This window comes from Sinohyriopsis cumingii, chromosome 8, assembly GCF_028554795.1.
Source record: "Sinohyriopsis cumingii isolate HCF-2022 chromosome 8, ASM2855479v2, whole genome shotgun sequence".
NCBI classification, from domain to species: Eukaryota; Metazoa; Mollusca; class Bivalvia; order Unionida; family Unionidae; genus Sinohyriopsis; species Sinohyriopsis cumingii.
The window spans coordinates 57308639-57323588 of NC_142968.1; the positions used below are offsets into that span (position 1 = coordinate 57308639).

General features: G+C 35.6%; 1 protein-coding gene across 1 annotated transcript in view; it reads left to right on the forward strand.

Annotated features, from left to right (window-relative positions):
• The window catches only part of LOC149793591 (uncharacterized), a 93575-nt gene that overhangs the window by 69360 nt on the left and 9265 nt on the right, over positions 1 to 14950 (forward strand). The window contains exons 7-10 of the mRNA XM_089969021.1: positions 2196 to 2342; positions 3951 to 4139; positions 6116 to 6249; positions 10615 to 10813. Coding sequence (XP_089825147.1) covers positions 2196 to 2342; positions 3951 to 4139; positions 6116 to 6249; positions 10615 to 10813 — 669 coding nt within the window. The remainder of the gene's footprint in view (positions 1 to 2195; positions 2343 to 3950; positions 4140 to 6115; positions 6250 to 10614; positions 10814 to 14950) is intronic.

The following is a 14950-nucleotide window of genomic DNA, read 5'->3' on the forward strand; positions in this document are numbered from 1 at the left end:
CCTCTAGAGTGATCCTGAAATTTCCTCATAATGGATAATGTCCTTCTAGTGTCTGCATTGGAATGGGGCAATGTTAGTGCAACAGTCCTGAGTTCGTAAAGAAATTTAAAATTATTTCCTGTCAGTAGGTAGAGTCATATTCTTTACTACCTGGCAGCACTGCTCAAGATTGGTACTGTCTGGGAACAGTATTGTTTTAATGTCAATAAGACATTCCATATGAAGCACAGTTATGTAAACCATCACACCCTTTGTGACTTTAAGCCTAATTTGTAGACACCGTTGGTGTCATCATTATCATGGCTGTCACCACTCTTTAATACGGACAGTGAATATCAATAGCTAGTATTATAGATGAAGATGAAGACCCCGTTCAACTCAGGCATTAGATTACAATGGGGACTTGTACTCTAGTCAGGTTAATATTCATGTTTACCAAGGATTAAATTAAGGTCAGTGGTGTTTGTCAGTTTTTGCAATGCAGTAGTACAAAGTAGTGTCTAACACATATTTTGCTTAAAGATCATGGTCTTATTCTGCAGGTAGTTGATCATGACAGTGAGTTTATATGATAAATTTTCATACTCTTATTCATATTAATATTATTATTATTATAAAATTAAGGTTATGATTTCTTATGAACGATAAAATATGTGGGTTGTTTTTGTCTTTTTTTATGGGAACTTTTGTGCAATTTCATAGACTGTGAATATTATTTTGACTAGATAAGAAAAATGATCTGCTATCAGAAAAAAAACAGATTGTGTATAACTTTTTCCACATTTAATGCAGATTCTTCAAACACTGATTTCATTGATGGCATATTTGTTGTTACAATTAATATGATTTTATGAGATGGGGTTCTGCATGATGTCATTCTTGCTAACAAAACAAATTAAAGTCACCTTTTCAGGAAAAGCAGAAAACTTGCTTATACCCATTTGAATTTGTTTGCAACCAGTGAAATTCTAGTTTCCATCCATCATTGAATTTCATGTGATATTTTGGTGTCTGGATTTGTGTTTGTGGGCAATGGGAGATAATCCTGTCCAAATTATTTTTTGAGCATGCATAGTATAGACTCTAATCCATCTTGATAACTTTAAGCTCTGAAGCAGAACATATGTTACAGAGAGAATCAAAGTAATGTTCACTGTTTTATGCTGTTGAGTGCTTTAGTAATCCATCCATAATCAATTAACTTCTTTAAACATTTCTGAATTACTTCTGTTCACACATAGTATAATCCACCATGACAGGCTTCAGAGGGTGAAATTAGCAACTACATTGTCTTGCCCTGCATAAGGCAGTTCACAGTCACATGATCACAGGCAGTATTACCATAAATATACTATACTGAAACCAAAATGTGAAAACATGGAGAAAAAAAATTAAATTTGGAATAATCATTTTGGATACATGGTAGATTTTAATGAGTGACAGGAGGGATCAGAGACACCCCTGATCTTGGGAGAAAAGTCATTCCATGCTGAAGGTTTACACATATGAGCATCCCTCATTTTCTTGTATTATGCAGTGGTCATAAGTGCCTCCATACCAGATGGCTTGTTTGTCAGAGTGGTCATGATTGTTAGGTACCATACCAATATCACTGAGTAGAACATAGGCAGTAGGTCATTTTGTCAGATTGGAATCTTTTTTATGGAATCGTTGATGGATGCAACAAAAATTTTACAGATTAAAGAAAATGAAGTTGCATCTCTGATGCTTAGATTTAGCTTACACAATAGTTTGATGTAATATTCTCTTTTTACTTGCCTGCATTGGGAATTTTGAGATTCTACTTGCAAAATACACCTAATTTTTTAATAGGGATTGGGGTCTGTGTTTGGCCCTGAAATTGGTCTAGCATGATAATGACCTGGTCACTGCATGGACATCATTACAGCAGTTGCCAGAAAAACATGTATATGTATTTTGTCAAATGAAAACATCATCTGGAATGTAACTTTAAAGCATAATAACTATTTTATTAAATGATTGATTACTTAAAGGATACATATACACCACCACTGTTCCTTATGTTAAACAGAGCACCACTGCAAGTTGCCTGTGAGAATCGGTGTGCCTTTCAATTAAAGCAAATTATTGTTAACCTCAGGAATAATGAAATAATTTCTCTCTCATTTATAAACTCTAACAAAAGAAATCATGCTTAACATTATCTTTTCCAGATGGCAAAGCATTCTTCAAAACCCAGACAGTGACACCATTACTGCTCCGAAGTTTTGTCAAGCATGCAGGGAAATCAGAAACACTGGAAATGCCAGGATTCCTGAGAGAATTTGTAATCATTGAGAAAATCATTGATTCTTCTAAAGGTATGAATTTATTTCACACTTATATCCAATACCCAGATTGTAACAAAGTAAAGTTGTATACTGTTAGTTTATGTGCTTAGTTATGGTCTATCCACATTTCCAACATTTTGGGGAAAATTTTCATAGAAGACAGCCTCACCTGATTACACGCTATTTTAACTCCCACTTATTCTGGTTATCTTAGGAGAAATACTAATACTGTATCTTTCGCAAGTTTCTTTCCTTTCAAGAAATGTATGAGAAGTTGTGTATTTATTTAGACATAAAAACTTTTTAACTCTTAATTTCTTTTAATTTTGAATTCTTCTTAGATTTGAATAAAATATTCTCAGGGACTCCAAAAGGTAGGAGCTTGAGATTTTACCAGAGAAGCAAAATAATTACAATGTTTAATGAATTTCTACTGAGCAGTTTATGGAGGTGTTGTTATGGACAGACATAAAAAAAATGTATGGACAAACAAAGGGAAGTTACTGCAACATCTCCATGTTGAGGATGTTTCACAAAGTTACTACAGTATTTATTAATTACAGGAGCAATCAGTTCAAGTTTAAAAGATAGCTTATGTTGTTTGATAACTTAAGTGTGTTAGATATCTAGTCTAAATGAATTTGATTATTAAAGGCAATCACAGTAATAATTATTTAGAATCAAACAATCATTAGAAAAATCCAAGGACACATGGTTATTATTAAATTTATGTGGTTCCTTTTGGAATTCCTGAGGATTATTTGAATTCTTACCAGGTGAAAAATTATGCACAATTCAAAACTTTTCATGCATTCACTTTTTCAAAATTTTAAAAGGATTGTATGTGTCAAACCTGGCATGAAAAGGTAAATCAGTTGACAAATCTACGTTTTATAAAGAATACAAGTCATTGTGGAATGTTGAGAAATATCTATGACGAGGATTACCTTCTTACATTACTTTGGATTATTCTATATTTAGATGTTCAAGCCATAAACGTAATATTGATGCAGGCAGATATGATGGTGCCATTGCTTCAAGGAGTTTGTAAATTCTGTTCCAGAAATAATTTACTATTAGTTTGTGATAGACATATGAAATAGGTATGAAGATAAATGTTTGTGTGCCACTGCATAATTAGAAACATTCTAATGTTTTCATCTCAAAGTCCACAGTTTATACCATTTATTAGCTAGACAAAAACCTATAGTTAATGTCTAACAGTTAAACTATGGAAAGTGCATTGTGCTCCAAGACAGTGACCTTTATCTGGTTATATTACAGGATGGTAGTCTAAATTAATGAAATAAGGAATATATACTTCCTTAGGTTTCCACTTTTACAGAGATGACATTGTAACCACCCTTTCATTTGTATAACAGTGACTTTCTATTAATTTGTAAGGGAATTTCAACCCAGAAATATCATTTTCAGTTAGTTCCATGTAATAACATTGAAACTTAGTTGTTAGGTTGCACAGTTTGTCTGAAGGTTTTAAGACACTGCCAGTGTGGTTTATTTTTAGAGATGTGGTGATTACACATCACATCACATCTGCCTAATTTATAACCTGCCCTATTTCCAGATTGGTTATTTCCCTACATTTATCTTTTAATAAATTATTTTGTGAATGCTTAGGTTTGCATGATGAAGACAGGTTGACATGCAAAAGAGTTGTCAGTGATTGTCTTCATCGACTTGGAATAATGTTAGATGAAGAGGAGCTGAAAAAAATTGTTGAAAACCCAAATGAATATGACGAATTTGTGGAACAGACTTTAAGTAGCCCCACACCAGAAGAAGACAGAGTCATGGAGACACAGAAAGGCAAGTGTATGAAAAGATGGCATTATTTTTTGGAGTATTTAGTATTATATGTAATTTAAAATAAAGCACCTTATTGACATTAATGATGATAATATAAACTGTTAACATGGTCCTATTTTATATGCTTTGTACTGTACTACCTGTTTATCTTGACATCCTTGGGACCAAGGTAAAATTGTTGACATAATGGATGTTGAGATAAGTGGGGGGGGGGCTACAAATGGGATGAGGCTGTTCATAAGGAAATGAAAACATGTGAACAAATAAAAAATGTTAACAAACATCTTCGCACGATGTCCCACCTTTAGTTAAGTTGAAGTCCAGATATCTACAGTTTAAAATGATTGGGAATTTAATTTGCGTTTTACCATTGGTAGCGATTGTAGGCATAAACTTTCACGGCACAATGAACATGTTCCATTCACTTGGGAAAATGCAACAGTTGATCAGATTCCATATCTTTTATTCAGGTTTTGTGCTGACTTCCTTTGATGAAAGGTGTTTTGTTTTTATTGAAGATTGTAGTCATCTTGCTTTGGTGATGGGTGCACATGTACCGGTAGTTAAATTCACCATGACAAGCCAGTGTTGGAGAACCAAACAGATGCCCATTTGTTATTGCTCTAGCAACATTAGATAGTTGTAGAATTAAGTATGGTTCAGAACTTGTAGCTTATTGACATAAACGAGGTGAAAACAAAGGATTTTTTCAATTTGGGACCTCAGGCTTCAGTCTTGTATTTATTTTTTATCTTATGTCGATATAAGCATGACAGATTTGGTAGTAACAATAGACTATGGGCTCTGGACTTCAAAGCAATGTCTGTATAAATGGTTAGGACTGTATATATTGTTCTTCTTTTCTTTTGTCCCTAGGTACATATTTTGACCAGGGCATTCTAAACTTGTGCAAAATTATTTGGTGATCCAGAAATATACTGCAAAAATGTGACCTGAGAGAAAAAATGCCTGGCATTTTACTAAAGTTTGACATTTCTTTCAGGAGCAGAAAAAAAAATTCTTAAAGAAGTTGCCACACATAATTCATCCAAACATCTTGAAATTCGACAGATCTGTAGATTTACTAGCAGAATTTAGCATTAAAAGCAATGTTACATTTTGTTCCATATAATTTTTTATGTATGTTTGATGAAATGATCAGCATGTGATCGTCTAAATAAAATGTATTCTCTGTCCATTCTTTTGAGAACCTCATCATTTGATTGTATTTAGTCACAAAGTACTTGGCTCTATTCGGGGCCCTGAGTGGCCGAGTAGTCAAAAGCGCTCTCCGTTACAGATCACTACCATCTCACCTCTGTCTGCGTGGGTTCAAGTTTCAGATTCAGCCAATGTGGGTGTGTAAGAAAGCTTGCCAGTAGCTTCTCATGGGTCGGTGGTTCTTTCTGGGGTTTTCCTGGGTTCTTCCTCCACCATTAATACTGGCCGCCATGTATAGCCTATCGTGTGCTGAAAAATGGCGTTAAACCCCCCCCCTACAAAAACAGCAACTTGGCTTTATTCAAAATGTCATTGATATGAATGGAAATGCTCATGTATATACATTTTGGGAATACTAACTATTTTCGGTCATTTTGTTGATTTTCATACGCTTCTCATTCTCATTTGTTTGCAGCTATGGACCATTCAGTATCCTTTTAAGAACTTGCCATGAAACCATTCTTTTGGGTTATTCATATAGTTGTTGCTGATCTTATCAATTAGATTTTTTTTAAATTATAAAAAATATCTAATTCAACAATAGGCAGTTAACTGAATTACCGAACTTTGAAGGAGAGATCATATGTAAGTGGAGAGTGGTTTCATTAATTGTCACAGTCTGTAGGCTTGCAGAAACATTTATTGATTAATTTAAGTGTTACTTTTTCCCACCATTACCCATGAAGCGGTTTCCATGGGATGTGGGGTTTTCCTTGTATAATATAAAAGAGATTCTTTGTTTCTCCTTCACCTAGACATGGGAAAGAATGATTTGGGAAAGCCCAAGTTCATTGGGTATTCACCAGAATCCCTCCTTAGATGTACAAAGGAGTCAAATTTGTCTGATTTGCCAGAGCAGAGGATGAAAAACCTGAAAGTGTCAGAAAAGGTTGGTATGACCATGTATTGATATTTAATTTAGTCGGACATCCCATACTGCTACCATATAACTAATCTTTAAAGACCACCCCTTCTACCAAAAATTTGTGGTCTGTCAAGACAGGTGGTCTTTCATGACGTCATATTAGGCTATATACTGGTAATCAACAGATCCATGCACTTAGAATCCACCTGATGGTCAGAGTGAAAATTGATGTTGAAGTCAAAGTGACATGTAGCTTGAAAAACCCAATTGAAAATATCCTCACATGAAGATAGAGATAGTTTTACAGTGAAAAATTTAGTATATGTCATCTTGAATCATGTTTGAAACAATTATCACCATTCAAAGAACAGTGGTCAAGACTGGTAAGGTAATGGTTATAAACAGTGTCCAAATTATGTACTAAAGGTACGCTGGGCAGTGATATAAAAGTGAGTAGATCAAAAACAAAGTCCACTCTTATCCCATAGATTAAATGAGACAGAAAAAAAAAATGATTCAGTTTTGACCCCTGGTCAATTTTCTTCTCATTAATAATAAAGAAACGATGGGATTTAAAAACAATTAGAGTCTGTACATGTGTCTATGTTGATCAGTGTAAAATGTCTGATGATGAAACTTGGGGAGTTTATGCTTGGTTTATGTGCATGATAATCACAGTTGAAGGTCATTTGAGAAATAACAGAAGTCATGCTATAACAGATATATTCCCAATCATTGTTCTAGTCTGGAAACCATGACTGTACTGAGTGTTGGAATGTGAGAAAAGCCTGTCCCAGACTTTAAAAACAAATTGTCACCATTTTAATAATAGGATAGAAATGCTTATGATAAGGCTATGTCCAACTTCTCAAAATAATCCTTAGAAGGTCTCTGGGCTTACCCAAGGAGAAGTATAGTACTAAGATTGTTTGTTTTGTAGAGATTATGGCATGTCACTTCATATTACAGTGTGTATGTATACATATATAATTTGGTACAGGCGCATTAATACCATTTTAAACAGATACATCAGTTATGGGAAATTGGTTTTAGATGTACAACATGTAGCTGAATTTTGTTTTCATCAGTGAAGTTTATAATTGGATGTTGTTTGTTGATATATAGTATAAAAGGTTTGAAATGATGTCCCTCCCTTCCAATGCTGGAAGATGGAAGTAGGTTTAGCAATAGGAATGATGTCCCACCCTTCCAATGCTGGAAGTAGGTTTATGGATAGGAATGATGTCCCACCCTTCCAATGCTGGAAGTAGGTTTAGAGATAGGAATGATGTCCCACCCTTCCAATGCTGGAAGTTGGAAGTAGGTTTAGCAATAGGAATGATGTCCCACCCTTCCAATGCTAGAAGTAGGTTTAGAGATAGGAATGATGTCCCACCCTTCCAATGCTGGAAGTAGGTTTAGAGATAGGAATGATGTCCCACCCTTCCAATGCTGGAAGTTGGAAGTAGGTTTAACAATAGGAATGATGTCCCACCCTTCCAATGCTAGAAGTTGGTTTAGAGATAGGAATGATGTCCCAGCCTTCCAATGCTGGAAGTTGGAAGTAGGTTTAGAGATAGGAATGATGTCCCAGCCTTCCAATGCCAGAAGTAGGTTTAGAGATAGGAATGATGTCCCACCCTTCCAATGCTGGAAGTAGGTTTAGCGATAGGAATGATGCCCCACTCTTCCAATGCCAGAAGTAGGTTTAGAGATAGGAATGATGTCCCAGCCTTCCAATGCCGGAAGTAGGTTTAGAGATAGGAATGATGTCCCACCCTTCCAATGCTGGAAGTAGGTTTAGAGATAGGAATGATGTCCCACCCTTCCAATGCTGGAAGTAGGTTTAGAGATAGGAATGATGTCCCACCCTTCCAATGCTGGAAGTAGGTTTAGAGATAGGAATGATGTCCCACCCTTCCAATGCCGGAAGTAGGTTTAGAGATAGGAATGATGTCCCACCCTTCCAATGCCGGAAGTAGGTTTAGAGATAGGAATGATGTCCCACCCTTCCAATGCTGGAAGTAGGTTTAGAGATAGGAATGATGTCCCACCCTTCCAATGCTGGAAGTAGGTTTAGAGATAGGAATGATGTCCCACTCTTCCAATGCCAGAAGTAGGTTTAGAGATAGGAATGATGTCCCACCCTTCCAATGCTGGAAGTAGGTTTAGAGATAGGAATGATGTCCCACCCTTCCAATGCTGGAAGTAGGTTTAGAGATAGGAATGATGTCCCACTCTTCCAATGCCAGAAGTAGGTTTAGAGATAGGAATGATGTCCCACCCTTCCAATGCTGGAAGTAGGTTTAGAGATAGGAATGATGTCCCACCCTTCCAATGCTGGAAGTAGGTTTAGAGATAGGAATGATGACCTCTATTAGCAAGAATGGTAAAGTGGATAAATAACTGAGAATTATAATATACCTCCCCAATAACTATCAATACTCAAGATAGAACAACATGTGGGATAATTGACAACTCTGAAACAAAGACTTGCGAGCAAACCTATACATCCATTATACAGAGCACTTGATATACACATTTAGAGTGATTTATTGGTTCTCTGTGAAAATGCAATTTCACAGACCTACTCAGTGTAAATAAAATTTCAGATTGATAGATGTGTCTTGTAGTGCTGAATGTCTTTCATTTGACTTCGATGTCAGTATATCCTGACACCATTTCATACATCTTGTGAGAATAATATCCAACACATTATTGCAAACCTACTAACAATATCCAACACATAATCGCAGTCCTACTAACAATATCCAACACATCATCGCAATCCTACTAACAATATCCAACACATCATTGCAAACCTACCAACAATATCCAACACATAATTGCAGCCCTACTAACAATATCCAACACATAATCGCAGCCCTACTAACAATATCCAACACATCATCGCAATCCTACTAACAATATCCAACACATCATTGCAAACCTACTAACAATATCCAACACATCATAGTAATCCTACTAACAATATTCAACACATCATTGCAAACCTACTAACAGTATCCAACACATCATTGGAAACCTCCTAACAATATCCAACACATCATAGCAATCCTACTAACAACATCCAACACATCATTGCAAACCTACTAACAATAACCAGCATGTCACTGCAAACCTACTATCATGTCTTCACCCAAGTGAGCTCCTGGTAGTCTAGACCCTATGACAAAATGATTTCTCTCTCATTCAATGACACGAACAAGACAAATTACACAAGTGTTGAAATGATGATGTGCTGTCAGATTGTAACACAAAATATCAATTTTTCTTCTTTTAAAAAATAAAAAACCCAGAAAGACACCATTGATACTAAAAGCAACCACAAGATTAACTAGTGATTATCCAAATATTGCACCCATTAATGAGACATCTTCTATTACTTAAAGTAATTTGGACCAAAATGTACTATGCTCCTGCAAATTCTCTTATTTATATAGAACTCTTTCTTCTTCATTCCATATAGTTCTGGTGATCAATCTCTCATACCTCCTGGTAAATTGTATTGTTTTATTTATACATAAGTTATGCAACGATTCTAATTCCCACTAACGGTTTATGTAATTATTTATCTTGCTGGACTGCTATTACTAAAAAGGAAAACAAGAAAATTGTGCATTTGTGCAGAAACAAAATTAAGTTCCCTCCAGTGAATATTGGTATTTTCTTCGGACATTTTGTGATCATTTTTAGTCACATTTTCTGGCCCTTTGCAGCAGAAACGTGGTGTTATCATTCTTGACTTTGTTGACATTGTGTATTGCATTAGAGATACTGCAAGTTATTAATAACCATATTAATGGACAATATTAGCATCAGCCAATGTGGGCATGTGAGAAAGCTTGCCAGTAGCTTCTCGTGGGTCGGTGGTTCTTTCCGGGGTTTTCCGGGTTCTTCCTCCACCATTAATACTGGCCGCCATGTATAGCCTATCGTGCTGAAAAATGGCGTTAAACCCCACAACGACAACAACAACAACAATATTAGCATCTGACAGAAGGTCAGTTCTAATGGTGTTTCAGGTACCAACTGAAAGCCAGGAAAAGAACCATATAAATAGCATATCTTAAAGTCAGTACCCCAGAAAAGGTACTTGTATAGGAATATTTAGTTTTAAGACTTATTCTCTTTGCTGAGTAATTAATAACTTTTTGTGAAATATTGTTATAGTTCTGTTGAAACAAAACAAGTCATTATATCGTGCTTTGTTCCACTGGGATACCTAATTCAGTATATGGTAGCCCAGTCACATAATTCTATTAGCCCCAGGCACAAGATTTGTCAGATCCTGCATAGTAGGCAGGTGATGAGATCATTATAGAGAATCTGTTGAGGTTATAACCATGGCAACTGTCTTATCCACAGGATGCTGACCAGGATTCACACAGCTCTCTTAACCCAGGTACACCAAATGAAGAAATACAGGGAGAGCAGACACAAGATTACATTTTACCTGGTCAACTTGCTGAGCAAATTTCAAGGTTTAATTACAATGTGTCTAATATGCCTTCAAGTATGGAACGATCGCCACAGTCAATAGCCCATGCAGGATTCATATATCATGGTAACTTGTGTAAACAATCATTGCATACAGGATTCATATACAGAATTAATTTGCACTAGATATTTAGTATTAGGTATTTAGTACTGGTATTTTAGGGTGAACATAATGGGACATGTTTTTACTTAAATTGTATATCAAGGCTGGTCAACTTGGTTGACAAGGTGACCTGTCATTTATAAAAAGGTTCTGTGTGCAACGATAAATTTACAGTGAAACCTGACTAAAACGATGTAACATTGACCAGAAATATTTGTCATTTGTGAACAGATGTCCTCTATTTGGTGTGAAATATTTATGTAAATTTAAAAAATGAGTTTCTTCTTCAAATACAGTACCTAGTCATAACACATTAGGAGAAATACTACTGTGTCACAATCTAGTCCTCCCAGGCTCAAACGTTTTAGCTAAAAAGCTAAAAGGTATCTATTCACCTAGGAGGCAGTTAGAAAGATTTCCCCTTGTTGCTGGGATTGGTGCCAAATCCTGTGAATTCTTCAATAACTTTATGGTAACTTCCTCTTGTGCCGAGTAGCATGCTTTCTACAGATCGAGGCCTTGCAATCCAAGTACAAGTGTTTAGAAAGTTTTCTACTCCATCTATAAATTTCCAACTTCTCTGTTTTTTCTGTCTGCAACGATAAAGTTTCTAACTTTTCAGTGTTACCTCTTTACTGTCCTCACCTGCTAAGGCACCCTTGGTATATACCTGCATGGAACGCGATAGCATCACCTCACCCTCAGTTAGATAAAATCCTGGTAGCTTCTCTGCATTCTGAAAGTTTTTCTTTGATGGTCAGAAAATCTAAAAGAGAATGGAGTTCTTGTTCTATCCAACAAGTCCACTGTATTGACTTATTTCAACAGGCAAGGTGGAACCAAGCCTCCAGACCTTTGTATTCTTGTTTAGGATTTCTGAAGTGGTTTTTCAAGAATAAATCCATGTTCAAAATCATCATATTTTAGGGCTGCAAAATGTATTAGCAGGCTCATTGTCCTGGAAGAACCAACTAATACAAATGAAATGGTCTCTTCATACCTCAGTTTTCCACTCAGTAGGTTCCCAGCTGAGTCGACCAGTGGTAGACCTATTTGCAACAAAGTAGAAAGCCAAACTCCAGAACTTTGTCTCATCAGTCTCTGATCCAAAGACCTGGACAGATGTTGATGCTCTTTCCAATGATTTTGGAATGGCCTTATCCTCCAACACATCAGGTTCTGAGGGTGGTACAGCAAGTTAGAGAATTGGAATGTAACTGTATCTTGTTTTGCTTCACTCAGATAGGAAATGTTCATTCAGTGACCTCATCAGTCTCACAACAGAATCTCCAGGAAATTGAAATATTCCTTCATCTGCTCAGTAGCAAGTATTTCATCCCAACTCAGAGTCGGTGAACCTGCACATCTGGATCTTATTAAAACACGCCCTAAGGAACAAACACTTTTCACAACCAGTGGTGGAGAAATCATTTCAGCAGGATGACCCTCACTTTAAAGGTGTACACTTTATGCCACATACTGCATTCATCAGTACCTCAATAGCTGACTTCCTAGTATGCTCCTTGCTGATAAACATTTAGCACCAGTCACAATTAAAAGGTACCATTCCATGATTACTGGCAACCTACATCATCAAGAAGAGAGGATAGCTGTCCATTTTTTATGACATTTGATCCTTGCCCAAGTGGAATCTGTTATGGTCATTAACCTGGCTGAACAAGATACCATTTGAACTGTTCTCAAGAGTTTCATTAGTTCACTTCCTATATAAGACCTGCAAAATACATGCTCTATCAGTGGACCTGAACTGCATGCACTTCTGATAAGATGGGTCAGTATTACTTATGATGACCACTGCTTTCATTGTGAGGAACAGGTTATCATTCATGTGAATAAGAATTTTATAATGAATTCTTGTTGTTATGAGTCTATGCTCTTAAAATAAGTAACAGAAAAGAGTGAAGATAACAAGCTTTGTAAAATTTAACAAATAATTTATTTCCCTAGACTACAAAGTCAAAAAAATAAGAAAAAAGAACTTATGGTATTGTTAATTAAATTCAAATTGTAATCCAAGAATTAAAAAGCGAGTCCTATCAATGAAAAGTTCTAAGTGAATCACAGTTCAAATCCCAATAAAAGTTCAAGATGGAAGGCGATGACATATGCAATAGTCAGTGTTGTACTGATGTGTCAACAGTCTCTTGTAGAATCGCAGAAAATATTATTCCAGTTTTTAAACTCCATATAAATTCTGGTAAATGTCTTTGTCCAAGAATTAATTTAGAGCACTTTTGTATTTCGAGGGAAAACAATCTCTTGAATTCATTAATTTAAAGAACATAAAAATTCAGCCCCAAACTAGACACAACATAATACATCTTGATGTCTCAAGTGTTAAGGCACAACTGATAGAATTCTTATCATAACATCAGTTATAAGACTAACTAAAATGCAAAACAGATTTCTGGATGGGGGTCAAGAGTTCATCCTTATGGAAAAAATAGAAGTTTGTTTACTAATTCACACATGCCTCATGTCACTTAGTCCAGGTATGGCCTTGACTCAACTTACTGATTCTTACTCTGAGAAAGAATTAAAAATAAATTTAAAAAAGAGTTGTTTATCAAAAATGTCACAGATTTTAAGATCATCAACTATATACAATGTTTCTATTATTAGGTATTTACATCAATAAAATAAATTAAAAAAATTAAGTCAAACAGAACTGAACTTAATTCTGAAGAAAAAAATCAAGTTCTGTAAACAATATTACATTACAGTAACATGTAGTGGAATAAAAGAAATATAAAACTAACAAAAAAACAAGTAAATTAAATATACATATCACTGTCTGCTCTGGACACTTAATATCATGGACCCAGTGCAAGCTCTGAAGGGGTACTTACAAACAACTGACCTGTAGCATCGAGGGAGATCACAGAGGGAAAGAATGACATAAATGAATAAACAATTTTATCTGGTATTAAGTGTGTTATTCATTCAGCATATTTGATAACTTTAAGCTTTTTAAAAATGTTTAGACTTGGAGGGCTTGATTTTTCAAGTAGTAGTAGTTCCCACAGCGTATTATGATCAGGTAGGTATTATTGAAGAAACATATTTTACTAGAAAAATTGTTTTCATAAATTGTTTCCTTTCTAGGCAGGTGTCCATTAAATGGAGATGTTTGCTTAGGCACATTTTACTGTATGTAATAGAGTGACCTCTTTGGGAGACAACTTGTCATGAAAAGCCATCCTTTGTTGGGGATTGAGAAGGATGGTCTCGAGAAATGTGTTAGAGTGTATTCTTGGATAATTAATGGTTTATAGTTTTTCTCATTGGTTTTATTTAAGCTAAAGAAACAAAAGGGTTATAAAATACTACTCCAGAAGCAGTTTTTGTGTACTCTAAATGCCATTGTATGTACAGAGCTGTTTTTGCTGGAATTCTCTTTCATGGATTTATATTGGGGCTTTCTACATGAATATAAAAAAATACTAATATTTCACTGCTTGCTACCTAATCCAAAATTGCATAATTATTTCATTTATTTTTCATCAAATGTTGAGCAAAAAGACGATTAAGCCAACACAGGACAGTGGATCTGATCTTGGGATCAAAAAGTTTTTGATGTAATGGTGGGGGCATGCTCATTAGGGTGGAGCTTGCCTGATTACCTTTGAAGATTTTGCATGTTTCAATACCTGATATTTATCTCATGACCACACAGGTGCAGAGTGAATCTCTTTAGGACCAGGTTGGGTTATTAAAGGATGAGCTGTGCCATTTTCTCTCTCTGGCTGTGTTACTTAACAGACCCATGAGTAGATTTGGTCATTTACATCATTCCTGGTTTCTGTGATAGACAGGTCTTTTCTCACCTGTACCGACTAACTGCTTAATTTGATAAACCTGCCTTAAAGTAATTTGCTTTAATGCTTTTCAGACCTATATTTTGCAACTAAATGCAAACAGGATGATTTTAAACCATTTGTTTTGTTTTGGTTACCTCGCTTTAAGACGTATAGTATTGCGCTTCCAGTTGGTGCAGCAATTGTTCTAAACAAAGCAGGGTGAAAATAGCATCTGGTTTTTAAATCGGAGAGACCTTTGTATCCAATTTTTTATCACAGT